We start from the raw sequence: 23,970 nt of genomic DNA, 5'->3' as shown, positions 1-23,970 counted from the left end.
AAGAATGTTGATGGTCATCTTAAAAGTAGCATTATCCCTTCTTTGAGGGAATTCTAAACAGACCAAGTATTTGATAATCTGCCAATCATGTTGACAGCAGTAGCCGTACAATTTTATAGTTTACACTATTCCTGCTGTGCTCAACTTTTAGAGGTCTGTCTTGTGCACAAATTAGTTCTTGTGAAACAATTAAAAATTTGTTTCAACTTTGGGACAGATCTTCTGTTGTCCAGTATGACATCTGGTGCAATCTGCCACTGGAAGCCAGGCTCCCATTTAAACATGGTTGGTTGCAACATTGCAAACACCACTGCACTCATGGATTGATTATAACAACTGGTTAGGCCACACCAATCTTTGCCCCATTCCAACACTGGTAAAGCTGTCAATGTGAATGAGGCCATCAAATGCTCATGAATGTCAAAGACATCAAAATGGTCAGTAGCACTTAATCTTTTAAATTATTTTAACAGGTCCTATGAACAGTAAAGTACTAAGCATTTGCAAAACAATTAAAAACATTGAAACTTTTCAAAACAACTAATTTTTCCAGCAATGTTTTTCGTTCATTTGGATGGGGATTGCTGTACTAGCTCCACCAGGTTTAACCTTTTGCAGGATCAGCAGGCAGGCTACTTGTATCAGTTCTCACTGTCCTGGAGTCCACAAGTGCAGCATGAGGACTGTCACAGTCAGTGGCACAGGAATGGAAAATGCCACCACTGGCGAAGGCCCATATCATTAGGCCAAGTACCAGAATTGCAATCAGGATGGCATATCTGCTCCACCAACCCACTAAGTAACCTCAAGTCCATGTTTATAAATGTTTTGTTCCTTTAACAAAAAAATGTTAAAGGAGCAAAACTGCAAAAATACAAATGGAAAGCAAGACCAGCACAAGCATTTCAGTTTAGACATTTATTATTTAAAAAGAGACTACTTGAAGGATATGTGAATGATTTATTACCAAACCAGTGGTAACATGTATTGCTCCATAAGGACTGATATGCAATGTAGAAGTACAGATAAACCCAACAGAAATGTTAACAGTGATTTTGTTTCAAGGGAATACTACAGGTTTCAGAATATATTAATAACTAAATTATAGAAACTGTTATTCAAACTCAAAAAACAAATGTTTAGTCATAACTTCAGTCAAGTTTCAAATCTGAAAAGTGCATCATTACACTTCCAAGCAATTATTCATCTGGTTCAAGTGTAAGAGACACTTCCTGTATCTAGCATGTGCTTGTAATAACTCTATTTATACAACTTTTCCTTTAAGTGTCAAGATTAGAATAATACAAGATATTCATTTTGTGACCTTGTGCTTTTTTTTACCCAACGCATTGTAATGACAGTCATAAGTGAGAAACAATTTGATATTTCCAGAGCAGGCAGGATTTAAAGTACAGTACTACCTTTAAAATGTATTATTGTTAGAAACTGCAGTACTGTAAATATTTACATCTTAATGGCATTTGTCTAAAAATTGCATTATTTTAAAAATTGATTGCAAGTTACAGATTCACAAAGATCAATATATAAGTGAAGGAAGAAATGAAAGATACAAAGAAAATGAATTGAACTGATTGTACAGGTTGCATTGATGATCTTTTTTGAGCTGCACCATTGTTACAAATCAGCTATCACCAAAAATTGTCCTGTATGGTACTCGTTTTTAATTGCAGTCATTCTGAATCACTACCTGGAGATCATAGAGCTGGAATGTGACTGGCTGGATGTTGTTGTAGCAGCACTGAGTTGTGAAAAGCCACTGTGACTAGATTCAAGACTTGTCATGGACCCCCTAAAATAAAAAAATATGATTTGATTGTGGGTTTTGATACAAAACAAATATTTTCATATTCATAAAATAACAGTTGCATTTTTTTCATTGGGAATCTCCTCCTTTGTTCCTTAACTATTTTTATAATATTTCTGTATATAAAATCCTAGAATTTTACAGGACCAAAGATTCATCTGATCATTGGTCTTATACCAGCTTTTTAAAGTAGTATCTACTTAGTCCCAGTCCCCTCTTCTCTTCCTACATTTAAATATCGATTCTCCTTTTAAAAAGTCTTTCCACTTTGTTCTTTCAGTAAAAATCTTTAGGTTTGTATGCCTTAGTAAATGACAGATAACAATGAAAAGGGTTTCTTTTTGCTAATAATTTATATTCTTTGTAATTTTGAACATCTGCATCAGACTTCTTAATCTTCTGTTCAATAATTTGGTCTACTAATATCTAAAATCTGTTAATTAAAAATAACAGACCTGGTCAGCTACTAACATTTTTTTTTCCTTCAACTTCCTTCACTTTTCGAAGGTAACACTCAACTGTGAATTGCAAGTGCTGAAGAATCAATTTTCACCTCCAGTAAAATATACAAGAAAGTACCAGCATCATTCGGTTTAGTTGGACCTGATAATCTAAATGTTTTATTAAAAAACAAGCCAGGTCCAAATCACAGCTGATCAAGCAGGTCCAGCTAGTTTTATTTACTTTTGACAAATGTCCCACAAGTTACTTGCTATTGTCCTCATCTAACGTCAAAAAATCGAGACTAAAAGAGATGTCTCAGACCAACAGAAGTATACATCAGAAATTCAGGTATGCAACAGGAAGTGTACTAGTTATCTTACTGGACTAGTAATTCAGAGGCTTGAAGTGACAAACACAAGTTCCACTAGAGCAGCTAGGGAAGTTAAATTTGGCTAATTAAATATATATTTTAAAAATCTATAAATGTGACCGTGAAACAATCGAAACGCCATTAAAAATCCACCTGGTTCACAAACACCCTTCAGGGAAAGAAATCCAATTATTTTAACTGGTCTGGTCATTTGTGACTTCACACACTGAGCAAATGGTTGCCTACCTATTAAATGACTTCTTAAGTGGCCCAGCAAACCATTCAATTTACAAGAACACACCAGCATCAAGCAGGTGTGACAAAGGCACACCCAACCCAGTTAATCTTGCAAATTCATTCTCAGAGCTGGGAATTGGCCTTCAAATTGGGGGAACCAAACAACAACTTGAAATGGTCATACTCACAGAATTGCAGCTTTCAGCTGATTGCCCAGATCCTTCAATAGTAGCCCTTGGCTGTACCTTGTTGCACTAGCAGTATAAAACCACTAGGAGACAGTCCAGCAGTTTACAGTCAGGATGGGGTGGCCCCAAATCATCTCTGGATCTTATGAGGTCTCATGGTATCAGGTCAAACACAGACAAGAGTATATCCTGCTGTTAAGCATTGGGTGGAGAGCATTCTCCCTCAGCTGATAAAGGCTGCTGTGGTAGCACCACCTCTGACTCTGCTGGATAAGTCCTCGATGACGTGTGATAGATTGGGTTTGTGACAAAGAGCAACTGAATCAACACCTATATGACTATATCCTTAACAAGCTACCTATTGCAAATGCATCTGTCCATGAGAATAAAGTGAACACTGCATTTATTGTTTTTATCTGATTTATTGTTTTTACCCTGTACTACCTCAATACACTGTGTAATGAATTGATCTGTACAAACAGTATGCAAGACAAGTTTTTCCACTGTACCTCAGTACAAGTGACAATAATAAGCCAATACCAATTATTCTCATGAAGTTCTTTCTGCACACTGATAACATCCTCCACCATAGCACTATCAATGTGTCAAATGATTTGGTTTAGCAGGAGAATGAGGTTGAAAAAAATCAACCATGATTGAATGGTGGAGCAGACTCAAATGGGCCAAATAGCCCAATTCTCCTGATTCTTTTGTTATGGTCTTATAGAACAGATTCAGAGCAGCTATGACTGCTCAAAATTGGGTGTCCATAATGGTGCTGTGGGCCATTAGCAGCAGCGGAACTGAATTCCACAACATTATGACATCCTGCAGCAAATCAAGGCTTCTCCAGCAGCACCTTTCACATTTGTGGTTTCCAAAACACAAGGTCACCACTTGCAAGTTCTCCTTTAGGTCATGCACATTTCTGACTTGCTGTTTCTCATGATCTTCACTGGATCTTAATACTGAAATTCTTCTAAGCTCACCATGGGAATACGTTTACTAAGGGGACTGCAGTGGAGCAAGAAAGCAAACTTATCTTCTCAGGGATTATTAAGGATGGGCAATAAAACTTGCCAGTGATGCCCAGATCTTGGTAACAAATAATAAGGGAAATGCATGAATTTTCAATCAAATAATTGGTGATTAATGTTGTCAGACTACAGCTATACTCCCTCAGTGCTCAGAGTTTTGATAAAACCAAATGGTTTGCTTGACCATTAAAGAGTCAACCGTATTGCTGTGTGTGAGCCACAATATGGGTGGCACAGTGGTGCAGCTAGTAGAACCATTGCCTCTCAGCTCCAGCGACCCAAGTTCAATCCTGACCTTTGATGTTGTGTGGAGTTTGTAAGTTTTCTTTGTAACTACATGGGTTTCCCCTCAATGCTCCAGTTTCTTCCTACATCCCAAGGACGTGCAGACTGGTAGGTAAACTGGTTGTTGTTAATTGACCCTTGTGTTGATGAGTGGTAGAATCTGGGGAGTATTGATGGGAATGTGGGGAGAATTGCAAAAATGAAATCAGTGAAAATGGGTGTTTGATGGTCAATGTGCACTCAATGGGCTGAAGGACCAATTTCTATGGTAAATGACTTATACATGCCAAGCCAAAGTAAATGTGATGGATTTCATTTTTCTCTTAAATAACATTAATGAACTACAAGGGTTATCAAGGCAATTCAACCACTTCCTGGTCACCATTAATAAAAATTACTTGATTAGAACATTTGCGAATAAAAAGTAAGTTTAAATTCCCCAGGTGTCACATTATGATTTGAACTCAAGTTTCCAGATCATCAGTCCAGGCTTCTAGGTTGTTAGTCCAGAAACAAATAGGATTCTACTGTGCCAGCAAGCAAGTTACATACCAACACTATGAATTACTATCAGTTTTAAATGTATGGCTAAAATAATTGCAAATTTTGAAAGTTAATTACAAATATTTCAGTGAACTGATGCAATCACTAAACAAACTATTTTTTGCAATTCTTTGTAGTTGTTTCTAATCTTATTGAGACTTTTGTAGCAGAGGGCTGAGAGCGGTTAGGATATGGGTACAGTGTTGAGATACACAAGCTGAAGGCATTTCATCAAAAGGAAAGTCATCTGCAGTATATTAGTGCATTTCATTTTCAGTCTTCACCTTCCACCCTCTGCACTTCACTGCAGAAGCCTATGAATTAATCAGTCCAGAATTAATCAAACATGAGAAACCAGGATATGGGGTGGAAAAACAGGGACAGACTATGAACTACAGCATAAGTAGATTCAGCTACAGGGTAGCTTTATTTGCACTTGGTAATGATCATAGCACTGTGTAGATATAGTAATGAATTTGTTGTATATCCCTTACCTGAAATCATCTGATCCTATAACTTCAGTGTAATACATAACTTTACACTTATGGGATGAGACCTGCAATGTTGCCAGCACATCATCTACACGAGGTAGGTTGGTTGTTGCACAAGAAGGCATATTGTGAAACTTCCACTGAAGTATATAAAAACCAGGCCATCTTGTTACATGTGAACCCTGTAAGCAAAAGAAGATTGAAAAATAATTGATTACGTCTTTATTTCTCTAAAAAAAAATACAAGCACTATTTAAACTGCATATAACGACAAAGAATATACTAAATCCCACTATCTTGACTGAAGTCCCAAACTAAAACTAGGCCATGTAACAGACAACAAAACTGACCTGGACACTTTCTCCTTCTTTACAGATCAGTGGCGACTCCACCATACTATAATCCATTCCGAGTTGCCATGACTTATCTATAAGCTGCACATTATTTCCTCCAGGGCACGTAATACCATGGGCCCCAAGAGTATCCTTTTTGGGTAGCTGGGGTGCTCGCTTTGAATGATAGATGTTGAAGGCAATATCTCCTTTTAACACATCAAAATCCCAGGTTATCACAGAAGATGCTTCCACTATTTCAATTGATATCTGGGAAAAAAAAATTAAAAGAATATAATATCAACTTCCTACAGAAATGCTCCACGTTTTCTTAGCTATTAGGGGACAAGTCTTAAAGATAAAACAACATTTGAACAAGCAATAAATTAAGAATATAAAATTTTGAATAGCTGAAGGAAAAGGAACAACTTTACCTCATGAGGCGATCCTTTGAAAACACTTGCTGACTGATAAATAGTTTCAGTCAAAAGCCTGATGTCATCATTGTCAAGCTCTTCTGGTGTTCTATACATAGACTTGGGGATTAAACCTCCTTCTGGAACTTCACACTACAGGAAATGCATTAAAACATTGTTAGATACGATTTTTAGATCTATTTTTTCTTATTTTAGTCTGAATGCCCAGGAAGTACATAATAAGATTTGTGGAACCAGATGCATTTACATAGTAGCCTGAACAACTGTTGCACATTTAAAAATATTTAAATCCTAAAATAACAATGTACCTTACCAAAATGGAGCATTACTGCCAAATGGCAAAAATATTGCAGATATCAGGTCTCCCATAAGAGTGCATTCCGTTTACATTTAATACAAGATTCCACAGAGTAAACAGAGGAAAAACACCTAGTTCATTGCATTATAAGGAATCCAGATGCTTCAGCAGAGTATATAATGTAAGGTTGCTTACATTATTGGTTCCAATGAGTAGTATTGTTTAACTTTAAGCTTAATCAAACATACAGGAACAACCAGCCAATTTTGCTTTATTTGGACCTGTCTTTCTCTTTAACCCAATTTCTAAATAGTTCAAGAAAAAAAGGGTTGCTTGCAGATAACTTCATATAGTAGAACTGCTTATTGTGACCAATTTTACGTAAAATTTAAAAAAAAGACCTTCTTGAAGTGAAAACATTAAATAATATTTTCATAAGGTTACAGTATAAGAATATCTCTAAGAAACATGGGGGAAAGTGCTTAATCCTTCCCAGCCCGTTTCACACTATTTAACCTGCATAAACCCATGAAAAACTAGTATAGGCAACCCCCACATTACGGCTGTTAGGGTAATGGAAATTCACGCTTACAGAATTCACAAATCACTACCTAGAAATTTGAGACACAGAATAAAATTCGCTCTTATGCGAAAAAAATAAACAACATTTAATTCTTTTCAACTCTGGCTTCTTGGCACATGTGCAGATGCAGCGACTTTGCCTTATGGAAAATTGCGATATGGTCTGTTTTCTAGAAATGCACCTCTGCCCGTAATGCAGGTGAGACAAATTTAAACAAATCAAAATGCACTGTTATTACTAAAACTGAAATCATAAATGGAATTAAAATAGCAAGCTCTGAATACTCAGCAGGCCAGACAACATCTGTGGATTAGAAGCAGTGTTAATGTTTCAGGTTTCTCCTTGAGGACTCCCAGTTCCCGCATCTCCATTACTGTTGCTCCAATGATGAGACTTTCCATACAGGTCCATCTGAAATGTCTTCCTTCTTCCTGAACCATGTCTTCCCCTCTACCATTGTTAACAAAGCCCTGGACCATATCTTATTTCCTATGCCTCTGCTCTCTCCCCCTCTCCTCCAGGACAGAACAAGTATGGAATCCCCCTGGTCCTCACCTTCTACCCCCACCAGCCTCTGCAGTCAACAAATCACTTGCCGCAATTTCCTCACCTTTAAAGAGATTCCATTACCCAACACAACTTCTCCTCTCTTCCCCATTCAGCACTTTGCAGGGACCACTCCCTTTGTGACTCTGGTCTACTTGTCTGTTCCCAACAACCCCCCTTCTTCTTACAGTCATTTTCCTTGCAACCACAGGCAAGGCAACACTTGTCCTTTCACCTCTTCCTTTCCCACCATCCAGCAACCCAAATAGTTTTTCCAGATGTTGCAGTGATTCACTTTACTTCTTCCAATCACCCAGTGTTCAAAGTGTACTCTCTTCTACACTGAAGAAACTAAATGCAGATTGGGTGATTACTTGTGGAGCACTGGCATTCAGTCTACACGAGCAACCCTGAGCTTCCTGTTGCCCGCCACTTTAATTCTTGATCTCACTCCACTCCGTTCTGTGGCCTCCTGAACTGTTACAATGAAGCCCAACGCAAGCTTGAGTAATAGCATCTCATCTCCCGTCAGGACATTTTGCTACCTTTCAGACCCAATACTGATTTCTCCGTCTGCATGAGTTGTCCATCCGTAATATTGGCTTTTTTTTCCTCTCCTCTTTTCTCCCCCCCTCGAGTAGAAGAGATTCTAAGGCTGAGCTGCCAGGCATATATTCCTGCTCTGCATTTTGCAACTCCTACATTCTTTTGTCTACATTCTCACTGCCTAACTGCTCCCATCCACTCATTAACCAGATAACCTTATTTACAGCTTATTCTTATGGTCCACCCCGGTTTTATCCCCATCCCATCCCCTTCTTTCATCTCCTTCCCAGTTCTGACAAAAGGTCTTCGACCTGAAGCATTAACTCTGTTTCTCTTCCCACAGACGCATATTTCTAGCATTTTCTGTTTTTATTTTATAATGTTTCAGGCTGACCACATTCAGAACTGTAGGAAGTTAGAAATCAAACATTAAGTTGTAAAGCAAGGAGGGGAAGGAATGCACAGAACAAAAGGAATGGCTGAGGTTGGATGGAGGCCAAGAGAGTGAAGGGCAGGTGGCAGTCATGCTGGCTGAGCGAAGGGACTGAAGGTTTGTTGACTGCAAATGATCTGCCTGCTGGAGATACAAATAGAAGGAGATTTGATGAAAACAGAGGAGAGAGTATGGGGAACTGTGAGATAGCAAACATTGGAGAAGCAAATCACTGTGGATGATGGAAATCTGAAATAAAAACTCAATGTTGGAAATATTTAGCAGGTCAGACCATATCGACAGAGAAAGAAAAACAGTTCTAATGCCCTTTGCTTCAGGAATGACAACCCAGTGTTAGAATTGGCCAATTCTAACATAAAATGTAAAGGTCTATTACCCAAAATCATTAAATTTAATGTTAAGTTCCGAGTGCTGTAAGGTGCTGAGTCAGGTGAGATGCTGTTCATTTGAGCTTACAATGGAATTCATTGGGTCAATATAGGAGATCAAGAACAATAACAGAAGTCAGAGTGGGAGTGCAACAGAAAGTTAAAGTGACACATCTGGAAATGCAAGGTGTCTGAACCGAATGGATGTGTTTTGCAAAGTTGTCACCCAATCTCTGTTTGATTTCTCCAATGTAGAGAAGAACATTTTGTGAGTAATGAATACAGCACACTGAATCGCAAAAGATACAACTGAATTGCTGCTTCACCTGAAAGTAGTGTATGGGTCTATATTGGCTACAAATGAAATATAACTGACAACACAATTTACCCTTTAGAATAATGATACTCTTACTTATATCTGTATGATAAGCTATTAATTCCAAAGCTAATTAATCAATGCACCATACTTATGATAATCAGGTCCTTCAGAAGACAGTATAAGATGCAGAAATCTTTGAAACACATGACATAATTTTGTTTTTCCCTTCACCAAAATAGTTTTAAAATATTTTATCAACAACTATTTTTTTCTCTTTCTGTGAACCAGCAAAAATTGCAGATGTGCCTTTACATTCCGTATTGAACAAATGCTGTTCACGTATATTAAGATTTTATTATCGGCACCTCACTGGTTCTTAAATCCTACAAATTAAATCATCTTTGTTGTTGTAGATTCTTACCATACATTCACCTCCAAGAAAATCAGGGATCACTTCTTTGTCTATGTAATCAATTAGCCCTCCAGGCCCTTGGTAGTCATTCCCTGCATAGATAAGAAATTTCTTTCTTGTATTGTCATCAATGAAAGGACTGACCTAAAGGCAAAAAAGGACACAAAAATCACAATATTCAGTGTAAAGTGATTGAAATACAGACAATTGTTTCTCAATCAATTCAACAACTTACCAATGTCCAAAGTACTGGAAAAACTCGAGGTGCCCTGAGGATTAACAATCGACCAAGTGTTTCTGGATAGTTAGCTTCAACAACCTCAATGATTCTCAGCAGCGCCTTAACACCAGGCCGCCAAAGATGTCTCATATTCAAACCTTCTAAATCCACCAAGCACGTCCACGAGCTATTAATAAAAGGCAACAATTTTAATAAAAGAGCATTATAATATTCTAATGTTAAATATTCTTGTAACTAAAACAGGAAATTATTTTATGTTCCATGTCCATGTCATCATGGTACCAAGTTGAAACTTGCAATTACCTGATAGGCCTTCCAAACACATTGGTGTTTTCTTCACATCGTCTTAATCCTTCTTCATTAATAGACAGAACCTGATTTGGAACAATACCACAGAGGTAATACTATCTCAATCTAAAAAGAAAACTTCTGTGTATTTTTTTTTGAACTGAGAGCTAAATGTACACAACAAAAACTGAACTTAGTGGGTCAAGCAGCATCTGTAGAGGCAAAGGGATAGTTGATGTTTCAGATCAAGACCAAGCATCAGGACCGCATACCCTCCTGTGACCAGTTCATAGAAATAAATGTGCCATTTAAACCCTTCAGACTAATCCAACAACTTAAACCAGGGTTGAAAATGCTTCATAACACCATCTACTTGCCTTGGCTTTGCAGCCCTTAATCGTTGTTTAATAAGAATTAATCTCAAATGATTTGTGTCAGGCAAGGGTGGAGGTCAAGTGGAAAGTTTTCTCGTGTTTCACAGTTTCCATGAAGTACTCTTTGCCACCAGCTGATTTTAAGGTCATGCATAAGGTTATGGGATTTCCTACGAGAGAAATTGTTTCTCTTATCTACCCTACTACTTCCTTCAACCATTTCATTTCCTAAAACATAACCTTTGACACAACTTCAGCCTTCCTGTGTTAAATTGAACATGTGTGGAAATCCAAAATAGCTGTCACCATTACAAAACAGTGAACACCATTCTGTCATTATTGCTACAGCTAGATCTCCAGTGTTTCCAAGTTTCATTGTTTAATGTCACTTTTGACTAATATCACAGATTTTAAAGATGTACAATCTTAGAAATCTGCATGAAGGTAAATTATATGCAAATTAAATGTTTGTATTATTTTATAGTAATTTAGTCTTTATATTTTCTTATTGATGTAATTTTACTCTCAAAGTGAGGTGGTTCAGGGAGACTGCAGTCAATGAGCTGTTTTAATCACTCAAAGAATTCAGACAAACAAGCAATTTTGTCAGAAATCAAACAGATACTACTAATAGAATCAGATCCAGAAAAAAGAAAGTAAAAGAAAACTGCAGGTGTTGGAAATCTAAAATACAAACAGAAAATGCTAGAAATAGTCAGCAGGTCAAGCCACATCTGTGGGAAGAGAAATAGAGTTAACATTTCAGGTCAAAGACCCTTTTTTCTGACCTTCTAGCTTTATAGGCTGGTGCAAAAAGTGTAACCTCACTCATCTGAGTGGGGTTTCCACTTTGAATGAAATGACAAGCAAAACTGGATTATTTATTTTAATAATATTGCTTAATTTTTAGCAATTAAAGACCTTAAAAACTTGCTTTTTCATAAATAAATAACTAATTTGTTTTTAAACAGTTCAAATAAATTTAATTTTAAATGGCATCAGGGAGATACGAGGGTAGGGGTTTAGGATACACCACCTGAGACTTTATGATATAAAGGATCAATTTGGCCAGCCACTGGATCAGTTTTACATCAGCTGAGCAGGTACTATTGTTCACCAGCTAGATCCAAGATGACCTGGCACAATAATACTTTTTTTTAATTGAAGGAAGCTTTCCTTTTAGTTTAAACCCCTTTGGGCCAAAAACTGAATTTATTGCCATTTCTGAATTAAGTGAATGGGCTTTCAAATAAACCCTGCAGAGTTTGTCACATAATTTTAAATTATTTTAATGCACTGTCTTATGTGGTACTTAACATAATTGGTGAAGAACAGGAAACCATGCCAATTCAACCAAAATTTTTGCAACTGCTCAATGAACATTCACTTACTGAATCAAATTACTTCAAAATATCCATCATAAAACTGCTGATTACAACTAATCATGCATTACAGTTATTCTACTGCTCTTATTAGAAAGATGATAAAAATTCTTAAGTACAGAATTTGTTGGGCTTAACCGAGTGGTGGTTTAGCAAACAATTATTCCCTCTTGCAACAGAGCCCGATTTCAGAGTGCATTAAAATAAAACCCTCCCCTCTCTTCTCTCCCATGCTTGAGAGCTTGACAAGTTTCAATTCTGGTCATAATAGCCACAAATCATTAATGTGAAATGAGAAAAAGGATTCCACATACAGCACTACTTGAAGAAACCACTTAATATATAAAAGCCATGTGTTAAAGTACTATGCCATGGCATGTGTTAATTCTTAATAATGTGCCTCAATATTTTTGCTGATTATGCTCAATTCCACTAATTCAGAATCCATCATTTTAGAGATAATGAAATTAGGTTTAATGATTAAAGTGTACTCACATGTCGCAGCAATGCTTCCTCTCCAAGTGCTCTGACAAGACCTTTGGTATCCATTTGTCCAAGTCGTAAAATATATAGGGGTCTCCCATCTGTTTAAAAATAAATTGTACCACTATATTACTTGTTCCTGTTATTAATGGCAAAATTAAAATGGAATGATTTTAAAAGATTTCAAGCCTCCAGAATTTAAAAATTTAGGTTTTCAAACTTAAGCAAATTCAGATACTCTCCTTCAATATGAAAAACAGACAAAAAACTTGCAAATTAACTAGAAGGTAAAGGTCTTTAAGGTTTAGCCTTCTATTTCATACCGCACCTAATTGAAATATTTAGCAAGCATATTGTCAACTTTATTACTGACTGTAATTGCAATCAACTGTTGCTTCCACAATTCTAGCCTTGAACACATCAGTTTGATGAACCAGCAATTTACACAATAACATAAGGATTATCAATTTTGGCCTCCCTATTTAACTGCATTGGAGGCAGTTCAGAGAAGATTGACAATAAGGGTTGCCTCATGAGAAACAATTGAGCAAGCCAGGGCTACTCTACTGAAGTTTAGAAGAATGTCAGGTGATCTTATTGAAGTACAAAATTCTGAAGGACTTGACTCAGTAAATGCTCTCTGGGAAATCTTGTACCATGGGGCACAATCCAGAATAAGAGGACAGAGATAAACAGTGATTTTTTTCCTCAGTCATTAATTGTTGGAATTCTCCCACCCAAAGAGCTGCAGAGGCTGAGTCATTGAACACACTCCAGGTTAAACTGGATTTTTGGAATATAGGAGAGTCAAGGGTCACCTAGAACAGGGAGAACGGTGCACAAGGACAAGATCAGATCAGCCATGAACTTTACTGAACAAAAGAGTGAAGTTGAGCCCTGTATCATAATTCTGCTCCTAATTTTTTTTCAAAACAGAACAAGGTTGTATTTTCTTAAAAACTAAGTCCTCAGAACATCCCAATAGAAAGACAATAATACAAAATGCACTTTAAATGTACAAAAGAGTAGCGTCAGGTAGTACAGTACCAAGTTTAGATAATTCATCATGAAAGTACTTATTAATTCCTATCATTTGCAGTTCAATTGCCATCTTATTCAATTCTCAATTCTAAGGAGTCTCTTATAACATTGACTATTAATGCGAAAGGTACAATTTTAAAAGGGAAATTCAGACCCATCTTCAATATGAAACCCCCTGCCCCACAGACACATCCAAAAATTACAAAAATAGAAACATGGCTAAGTAGGTTTATAATCACCTAAAACTCACTTTAGACTTACATTAGAAAGAAAATTTCAACCATGATTCTATGCCCTGTTACTGATCTTGGAGGCATTGTTATCGTCCTGTCCATGATGTACTGTGGTTATTTAAAAGAAACACCCCTATCATAAACCCACAAACACTTGCATGTTTATGTACAAAGCCATTAATACTTTTAGATAATTGGGCATTTAATAGACTCTAGCTCTTTTTAAGCAAACAGCATTCAAACATACATTCTGAAAACCTAGTGTAATATGCAAGGTAACATTCTGTGTAACCTCTATCATGGTGATGCCAGCCTCCTGTGTAATAATCAGGCAACACTTGAGGTGGTGTCCAAGTCTCCAAGAGGTAGTCCACTTTGTGCTGTTTGCGCCATGTCAATGACTGGCACAGAAGCTCTCTTGCTTTATCAATATTGAAATCGCGTGCTCTTAAAAACCGCAGAATGTGCTCATCCTTAGGAATCTGTGAAATTGCAATTATGAAAAGGAAATGTTAATTTTCCTTTGAAGTGAAAAGAAACTTAAATGTTTCAAAAAAAAAACAGCAGTTCACTTGATCAGTTGTTTATCCAAGTTATAGAGCTTTGCATCCAAATCATGCAGTTGCATTCTTGGATACAGGCTCATGACTATAGTATAAATACTGTTTTGTTTTTAAAAAAAAGACTGCCATGGAAATGTGTTAAAATTGTTTAAACTTTGTGCGTGAAAACTGGAAAATATTACAATGATTGTGCCACTCAACAGCTTAAAATACAGATTACTGAGTGTTCAGGCTGCACAGCCATAGAAACAGAAAACTATTTTTAACCAAGGACCACAGACAAGGCAGAAGGCAAACTGAAGCTCTCCGAAAGGTTGGTGGGTGTTGTGGAGGGAGCGTGGCTGTCAAAAAAAAAGTTGTGATTTTGGGAAATGTGTTCATTGCATCTGCCGCAAGGACGTAATTGATCTTTAATTTCATGAATGGGAATTTTTGAAGAATAAGCAAACTTTTGAGCAGATCAAACTAGACACAAAATCAATCAATACACTGTGAAAGTTTTCCAAGAAGTTTATAACCGCATGGATTTCCTGTTTAAAGTTTTAAATTACTGAATTAATGATTATATTCAATTTCCTATACTGTTTCAGGAAGCCATGTATATTAAAAATTCATATTTTGTGCTTTTATTACATTTCATTACAATAGCATTATAAAGTAATGTCAACAAAAATAGCTTATGACAAAACACACTATACTGCATAGCATGAAAGTAGAAAGCTCTCTGTTTGTAAACCTTGGTCAAATTGAACAAAGACCAAAATTAACTCATCAGGCTTGTCTCATCTAATAAACAGAACAAGCCTGCACACAGTTGTCCCATATTTAGTAATGGCCCTGAATGACAAATTATCATTGAAAATATTTTGTTTAGTTGCAATCAATAATATAATACAAAATTCAGGAACATCAACTTCAATTAAAGAACTGACAATGAGGCAATTGCTTGCTATCAGGAAAGTAGGCCAGAAGAGACTGATGGTGAAACACTGGTTTAGGTTACAGGTCAAGATAAACTATGTTAGGTCATTCTGACTTTTAAATCCTTACCTTGCCTTTGTGTGCTTCCTGAAGCCAAGTTCGAAGCCTAATGAGGCAGCTTTCTTGCAGTGGTGTCAAATCACCCAGATAACGCTCGATATAATCAGCATCTAATTTATCTAAAACACAGAGTTTAACGTTATACATAAATTGAGGGAACTCATTCTTTTTAACCTGGAAATCCAGTATTTGTTAGCTATGTGTTAATATATAAAATTTTGATAGATGAAAACAATTGATGCTTTAATACTTCACATCAGCATTTTTGAACCAAACAAGCTTAGCAAACATTACTTACTCCAATGATATTGTTCAAAGTATTTTTTTAATATTTAGGATAAATACATTACTGTTTCTCATTCAAGCTTGAACACAATAAGTGCACATGATATAATTTTAGTATGTGAAATGATTATATAAACATGTGAAAGAACCATGCAATTGAATAGTTAAGGGAATCAAGGTGTTTACCATCCGGTGTTCCCGAGAGAGAGTCAGGTGAACTATTGGAAGCAGCAACTAAGTCCTTATTAACATGTTCTTCATTTTTAACTGCATCACCTCGGCTAGGTATGGCCACAGCTGGAGAGGATGTCAGCTTCTGGGCAGGAACTGACTTTTCTATGTTAATTTTTACCATTGGTGTCCAACGTGGTATATAGGTAATTCCTTCTTCCTCCAATTGTTTTAGGTAATATTCAATTATTTCTTTCCCCTATAAAATGTACAAACATAGAATGCTATTGGTCAAAACCCAAATGATTAAACAGTTATGCATTGTTCAGTTTCAATTTATTAACAAGGAACTTAGTGTAGAAGAATAATAGAGGATAAGTAGACTATAATCTCCAATTTGTCTATTTTCTTTTGTACCTGATTATATTTCAAATCTCAGTTGTCCAAAGGGGAAGTTAAAATTATTTTTAAAAAATTTTGGATGAAATGCAGTTCCCAGAGTTTTGAAAAGTGTTTTGTCGTCTTTTATTCCAGGCAAATCAATGAACTGAATTAATGCCCAAAAGAAAAAACCTTCCACAGTATCATCCATAAACAATGAACAAAACACGAGTTAGTCACTTGCTGATTGTTGTGGAAATGAAAATCATTGGGACAGAAGGCAAGTGCCTTCTGGCACGGTGGGATTATTGAGTTTTAGCAGCAGGCACACTTTGCATCTCGATTGCAATTCAAGGTAATGATACAAGAAGCTACAGGTGGGCATGACCAGGAGTAACCAAACTACCTACAAAGAGCAACATTTCAAACTATAAAAATGATTTTTAGTGAAGCAAACAGTGTACTTGTGTTAACAAATCACTCCAACATAAAGCACCAGTATTCTAAAATCAAAGCAGAGAATTGATGTGGACAACTAGAAATCAGCTATTGTACTTGCAGCTATTGTACTAAAAAAGTTTAAACAATTTCACTACAACTTGAAAAAAATAATCTTAGTAGACAGGCATCCATGTATTTTACAATGATGTTAAAGGGTTAAAACTTAGAACTAAATAATGTAAATAGTCATGGTAAACAGGCTTGATACTTTTGGGCATTTTCTTCATGACTAGGTTATACCTGCATTCATAATACAGGTGTCAAGTTTAAAAGATAGAGATAGAATTAAGTGTCTTTTTATTCACATACCTTTGTTATACTGCTGGCATACTGTTTCATTGCTATCTTTTCAACAGTACTTTCAAACCCAAAAAAAGACTTGATATCAAGACTCGCTGACTGCTCAAAGCAAGTCCAATCCTCGTTTTCCTGATGAACCTATTAGCACACAAGATAGGACATTCCAGGTTCAGACCAGATTTTCAAATTCCAGATTATGACTGTCATATTGCTTAATGCAATTTTCTTTTACTTTTTTTTAAAATGACTACTGATGAAATGCACAATTTGAATTTATAGAGTATTTCCAAATATGATTGAAATATCACACAATAGAAGAGTTCTTTGTTCACAACAGAAATAAGGCTGTTACAAAGCAAATGATATTTTGCATTAACAATTGTACAAAATGAATCTTCACCAGAAGTAAAAAGGTAAGAGGTTGTGTTTATTTCTATTAGCTTAGTGCACTCCATGAGTGATAGGTGTGATCAAGCTGGGGTGGGGGTTGGTGGGGGATGACAATTGAGCTTTCACAGGAGTTGGTCACTTAACTGAAATACAGCTAATAGATTCCAATTGAAAAGCTACACAAATAGATGTACTAGACGACAGATTAGATTGTAATTGATTAGACTGAGTAAGTCCTCACCAACTATGGAAAGAAAAATTCCAGTTACTCCTATGAATTCTTTGAAAAAACATATTATCAGATATGTTCAAGCTCTAGACTATAATGGGATTGGGTTGTTACTGATAAGCTATGAAGAGGCAGCAAATAGTTTAAAACTTTTTGACACAGGACTGAGCATCAAACCCAGGCCATATCAATAGCAGGTTATTCAACTGGTGCTAAAACTGGCTTTACAGCTAATTTTCAGCAAACAGAATCCCATTGTTTTGCCTCATTCTTAATCAGAAATAGTTGAATAAAAGAAATGGAGAAGCAACTCAAAAGAAGCAAATATTAATATTTTAAATTCCACCTCTGAATTGTACAGTTAATTAATATTAACAATGGAATAATATTTCACTAGTGGCATTATTATTGTAACTAACATTATTTACAATTTCAAATCAACATGTTAGACTTATTAGCTAAAATTACAAGCAGCTCAAAGGTTAAGTGACATTAAGTTTCATCAACTTTGTCTGCTTTACAAAACTGTACATTACCACAGCAAATAAGATTTATAAAAGGGTTAATTTACAATTTATCATTTTAAAAAGCAAGTGAAATTGAGAAAAAGTTAAATGAACCTTCAACACATTTCTAGTGCTATAGAAGATATACCAGTAAAACTTTGGAAGAAAACCAACCAGTTAATTAACCAAATTCAAACTTTTATTTTCTTTGACTCTTAAATGTGCTAGCTTCCTTGTTCTCCTGTTCTAATTCAATACATTGTACCTTAGGCATTTTCTAAGGCATGATAGAATGGGTAATGCACATACAGAAATAAGCTGTTGCTATTGCCACAATTTGCACACGATGCATTCTTTACCATGAGTGACAGAGCTCCGTGAGCATACAGAGCATGTGAAACATTTACCACTGACTGTGGAATAAAGTAGCATGTGAATTTAAAACATGATGAAAATTAAAGTATAATGGAATGACACTGAAAGTCAGCTGTCAGGATAAATTATGATCTCAGAACACTTTCATGTGGCTTTTCCTGTCCTGAACCTTAAGTTATGGAAATGTTATCTCTTCTGATCTACCCTCTCCCCGCCCCTCCCCAACACACTTTAATTCTGCTTATCATCTAGCTGCTGAAGATAGAGTTGCTGAGACACCAATTTTCTTTTACATTAATTTGATTTAAAATATTTTGCAACTAATAACATACAGTATAGCAGCAGAATTCATTGATGACAACTCGGTTGGCAAAGGTTTCATTGTGGGCTTCTATTTTCAATGTTCTCTCCCGCCAGTTCAAGGAATTTTTCTGAATAAAGTAGATGTAATCAACACCTGCAATCTGATAAGGTTTAAACAGCAATTAGAGATAAATCACAGAAACTTGTAACACCATGCAACAATGACAACAAATTCCTCCTGTGGTCGTTATTAATTTGTCACAAGTCAAGGTGCAGTAATATAGAAAATTTTATTTAGGTCTCCAGAAGTTACAAACCACAAGAATGAAACAAGCAGCACTCAAAATAATCTCCAGGGAGAAAGCAGAGACAGCAAAAAGTGTTATAAATACTATTGGAAGAATGCAAGCTCTAATTTGTAAATGCAACAAATTAAGCGTGCACTTTTCAAGAAACAACATGATGTGCTTTTATACAGTTTTAATGTAGTGTTGCCATTGGCCATGTAGACTCAAATTTATTTTAACAAGTTCAGTCAGATGATATAATTTAACTTCACAGCTCAAAAAAAGAACAAAATTATATTTGGGGTATAAATATATATTTGGGTGTACTTTCTTCCCCAGAGCTAACCAAGATTAAATTTGGTTAAAATTCTATATTAGATCTCCAACTGCACTGGCCTATTATCAAATAAAATCTAACACTGAGGCACATGAAATGGCATAAGGAACTTGGCCAAATACTTGGTCAAGAAACAGGTTTTAAAGAATATTTTAACAGTGGAGAATCATAGACAATACAGCACTGATACAGACTCTTCAGCCCAACTAGTCCATGCCGAAGAGGTAAAGAGTCACAAGGGTTTAGGAAAAAAATAATCCTTCAAACCCACTTTGCCAGTGACCATGATTAATCTGTGTTACACACCCACCTTTTCCTATTAATACCTTAGGTATTAACATCTCTAGTGAAGACAGACCTATCAATCAGATTTTAAATTCACATTTTAATTCATAAAATCCCACCAAGTAATTTATAAATGCAATTAATAATTGGGGCACCATGCAGATCCTTCTGGGATCCTGCTAGTCACGAGCTAATACCTGTGCCTGCCCATTAATCCTAATATCCACATCAACTAAATTTCTAGCCAGATCAATAAATGACCTTCAGTTCTACAAGCTTTAACTTTAGCTCTCCCTAGGGACCTCAGCACACATCTCTTAGAAATCTATATAACTAATAGACATTGACAATCCACTCTCCACTACATTACTCACCTGTTCAAAAAAATAAATCATCAAGCTCAAGTATGATCTATCCCTTTACAAATGAAAACATTCAGGACATTTAGTTACTCTTATCGATACAAGTGTCTCAATTTTCCAACAATGTTACACAACTGGACTTAACTCTGTGGTTTCGTTTTGTTATTTAAAATGGGAAAATGACTGGCACAGTTTTCCAATCCAGAGGAACAGTTCTCAAATGGAAAGCACTTTGGGAAATTATTTAGGATATTAGTAACATTCTCACCAACTTTCTATAAAATATTTGGACAGAAATCATCTGGTCCTAAAGACTTGCCTCTCAGATCTGAGTATTTTCATCAGCTCTGTCCTTCTCCCTTACTTAAAATCTTTCTGAATCTCCAGGATGCTCATATCTTCTGTAAACACTGACCTAACTTAGTCATTCAATAGCATGGCATTTTCTGTTTTCACTTACAATATCACAATGATCCATTTTCCACATTCCTACCATTCAATTTCATTCTTTAATATACACCGACTTTAATATCACAAGTTTATTTTCATAATTGTTCCAGAAAGTGATCATCTTTCTTGGTAAGCTTTTACTGTACTTTCTCTTAACTCAGGCTCCAGAATTTACACTAGTTTAAAGTTTGAATGTTTTCACTTATGTCTTTATCATCATTGGATGTTAACATCATGGATATAACTGGCTGTGTCACAGCAAACACTTTCTTGAACATATACACTTCTCCACTATGATTTCACCCATTTTCCCAGTTTATCCTGGGCAACTGGACACGTTACATAAAAGTCACCACTGCATTTCTCCCTTTCAAACACTTGATTGAATTTGTTCATTTTATTATCACCATTAGATAAATGTTCATGCACCTTAAGGATGTTAGCCAAATTTGGCTTTAGTCATTTGCTTGTAAGACTATTGCCGCACATGAACTGATCCATTTATCAAAACTTATATGAAAATTAAAAAAACTCATTAAAACTGTACTGCATTTGTAATATGTTTAATTTCTGTATTTATGCATTCCACCACATCACTGATGCTATGCAAGCGTCTACACAAAAACCTGTATGAGAGTCTCAAATCCTCTTCTATTTCATAATCCTACCCGTAAGATTGCCATTATCTGCTCACTTCTTGTTACACCCTTTTTTGTCAAGGAAGCAACTTCATCTTTAATCACTGGGGCTACATCTTCCCCTAACTTCCCTACAAATGTTATGGCCGGGTCTATACAGATCTTGGTCCTGACCATCTTATGGCAACACCCAAGTTATAGCTCCTATGCCATAACTCCAAGTTAAATTTGTGCATGCCAAGACTTATTATAGTCTATGCATTTGTGTAAGTAATTGGAACACACATTCTAACTTGTCATTCTGATCTAATGTGTTAGGGAGGAAATTCCAAAGTTTAGGTCTTTGGCAGGTGAAGTCCTAATCCTAATCCTAATATTGATATGACTGAATGTGAAGAAAATATAAAAGTTTGAAAAGCAAACATGCTTGAGAAATCCAGAAAGATGAGGGCTGAGGCCATGAAAGGATTTAAAATAAAAAAGGTGGATTTTTATAAATTAAGGTGTTATTCAATCAAGAGAGAATGCAAATCAGTAGATGTTTAATGACTGAACAGGATTTTGCAATGAGTTAGTACACAGGCAGCAGGGATTCGTATGACCTCAAGGTAGCAGGGTAGAACAACTGAAGGTGCCCAAGAACATGTTGGAATGGAAAAGTTTGGCTACATTAAAGTCATTATACAAATAAAGATACAGAATACAGCCAATAATTTGTCATCTGGCTCATTGAGGCCCTGTTTCCTACACTCCCTTTAAACCCACATGGGCTGTGTTCCCTCACTCACTATTAAACTCACCAAGGTCCTGTTTCCATGCTCCTTACAAACTCACTGGGGCTTCATTGCCACTTTCTTTCATTCATCACATTCTGGTTCCCACACTTCCATTAAACTCACATGGTTCACTGAAAAGTTTATTATACTACTGTGTTACATCTATATCCGAATTAAAAGTGGGTTGGGTCATTAATAGGAGTAACATCCAACAGCCCAGAAAATCTGCCAGTCCAGCACCAAAGTCCCAATTCTGATGGATTATCAGATTTTTACTGTGGTCAAAAGAATACTGATTTTCATTAGCTAGAAACTGTAATACTATTTATTACCAGCAGATGGTAATGCTACGTAAATAAAAATGGGCTTATTTTACCATTTGCCTGATTAAAATTATTCAAAGTAATCTGAATTTTAAGTAGAGACAAAAGAATGAGCAGCATTCTAAATATGTTTAAACAAAAAGGTGTAGGATATTCATTACAATAGTATTAATAGCAACTGAGAGCAGATGAAGTGAAGTAAAAGCAAAACACATCGGAGTAAAATACAAAATTATTCTGCACAATAGTAGTCAAGACAGCTTTTCTCACATTTTCTTATAATTGCGAATGAGGCCATTTGGCCCATCAGGTCTACACCAGCTATCAGAGCAGGTAGCCATCAATTCCATTCACTCACTTATTTCCTTGTAATTTATCCTCTCTGACATGCAGATTAATGCCCCCTCCCCCAATTCTCCTAACAACCACCTATATTGTAGATTAATCAATTAACCTACCAAGCAGCTTATCTTTGGGATGTGGAAGGAAACCAAAATACCTTGGAGGAAGATAATGCAATCAAAGGAAGAAAGTAGAAACCTCACAGTTGACACTGGAGGTCAAAACTGAACCCAGATCACTGGAGCTGTGAGCAAGCAATATTACCAACTGCACCCTTTATCTGCCATGTTCATAAAAGCTGCGTCACATTCATTTCCATCCTTGTGACATATTGTCATATTACACATCACTTGACCAGGTATCCAACCAGTTTATCACACATCAATGTTAAGCCTTAAGCATTGAAGTGCCATTCCACACCAGCACCTCCCCCACAACCCCCCCCCCCCCCCCCCCCCCCCCCATCCACGCCAAAGATTGAAACTCAAAAGATGAACAAATGGATACAAAGTCAGACCTACCAAAGGATTTTGGTATAAGTATGAAAATACATTCCAACATCAAAAGTTAAGTAGGTTAGGCTGAAGCAAGCCTGTCCAGGAGAACCACTGCACAGACATTACCCAGAGACCAGAGGGGAGCCAACAAGTCAGCTACCCAAGAATCATATACACTGCAAAGTATATTGCAGCTTTTCAGGTGCTCCAACTGTCATGGTGCAACAGGATCAACATCTTGGAACAGTTAAGAAAGCCACTAGAGAGGTTTCCAGTAGAATTGTATCACTTTCTACAGCAGATTGCTTCACATAATAAACACCCTCTAGAGGAAAAAAAATTAAAAATCGCTTTAACCATTCATTTAACTTAATCTATTTTCATTATAATTCACACATACAAATACATCCACATAATTGTTTTATTCTTACTTTTTTTAGTAGTCTTGGTGCATCCACATCCAATTTGCAACGCCTTTCTAAAATATGAACACCCTCATCCTCACTCTTGTACTCACTGGTGATGTCACTTCCAACAAACATTGGAATTAGAGGGCATGTTGGAAATCGTCTTTCATAAGCCTAGAAGAAAAGTAATTGTACAGAATTATACTTTTTACTGAGCAAAGACTTCCAGATATTTGTATCTCATAAGTTTCCTGTAAAACCGTAATGAGAATTTGTGTAAACCAGTTGCCCACCATTCTCAATACTGGCCTTTGGTTGGACAGGGTGGCACTGGTGTCAGTCATGCAGGTGGTTGGTGAGCATTTTCACTTTTTTTGCGATTCTAGTAAAGCATAGGAACAGAGATTGAATTACAGTTTTAGCACCCAGGCCTGTGCATTGTATGGCTTGCAGCATGTGGAAAT

At 36.3% G+C, this 23,970-nt stretch overlaps 1 protein-coding gene across 2 annotated transcripts in view; it reads right to left on the bottom strand.

Annotated features, from left to right (window-relative positions):
- Nucleotides 1-903: 903 nt before the first annotated feature.
- LOC127579815 (SEC14-like protein 1) overlaps nucleotides 904-23,970 on the bottom strand; it is a 40,808-nt gene continuing 17,741 nt past the window's right edge. For both annotated transcript variants that reach the window (XM_052032767.1, XM_052032766.1), the window contains exons 3-16: nucleotides 23,531-23,680; nucleotides 18,832-18,963; nucleotides 17,009-17,137; nucleotides 15,833-16,076; nucleotides 15,371-15,480; nucleotides 14,050-14,239; nucleotides 12,496-12,584; nucleotides 10,260-10,330; nucleotides 9,951-10,122; nucleotides 9,725-9,859; nucleotides 6,187-6,321; nucleotides 5,771-6,022; nucleotides 5,424-5,602; nucleotides 904-1,810 (exon numbers count right to left, since the gene is read on the bottom strand). In XM_052032767.1, the coding sequence (XP_051888727.1) occupies nucleotides 1,705-1,810; nucleotides 5,424-5,602; nucleotides 5,771-6,022; nucleotides 6,187-6,321; nucleotides 9,725-9,859; nucleotides 9,951-10,122; nucleotides 10,260-10,330; nucleotides 12,496-12,584; nucleotides 14,050-14,239; nucleotides 15,371-15,480; nucleotides 15,833-16,076; nucleotides 17,009-17,137; nucleotides 18,832-18,963; nucleotides 23,531-23,680 (2,094 nt within the window). In that variant the 3' untranslated portion in view covers nucleotides 904-1,704. The remainder of the gene's footprint in view (nucleotides 1,811-5,423; nucleotides 5,603-5,770; nucleotides 6,023-6,186; nucleotides 6,322-9,724; nucleotides 9,860-9,950; nucleotides 10,123-10,259; nucleotides 10,331-12,495; nucleotides 12,585-14,049; nucleotides 14,240-15,370; nucleotides 15,481-15,832; nucleotides 16,077-17,008; nucleotides 17,138-18,831; nucleotides 18,964-23,530; nucleotides 23,681-23,970) is intronic.

Source organism: Pristis pectinata, chromosome 18 (genome assembly GCF_009764475.1).
Source record: "Pristis pectinata isolate sPriPec2 chromosome 18, sPriPec2.1.pri, whole genome shotgun sequence".
NCBI classification, from domain to species: Eukaryota; Metazoa; Chordata; class Chondrichthyes; order Rhinopristiformes; family Pristidae; genus Pristis; species Pristis pectinata.
Note: the sequence above shows the minus strand (reverse complement) of the source record. Positions and strands in the feature narration are given on the sequence as shown.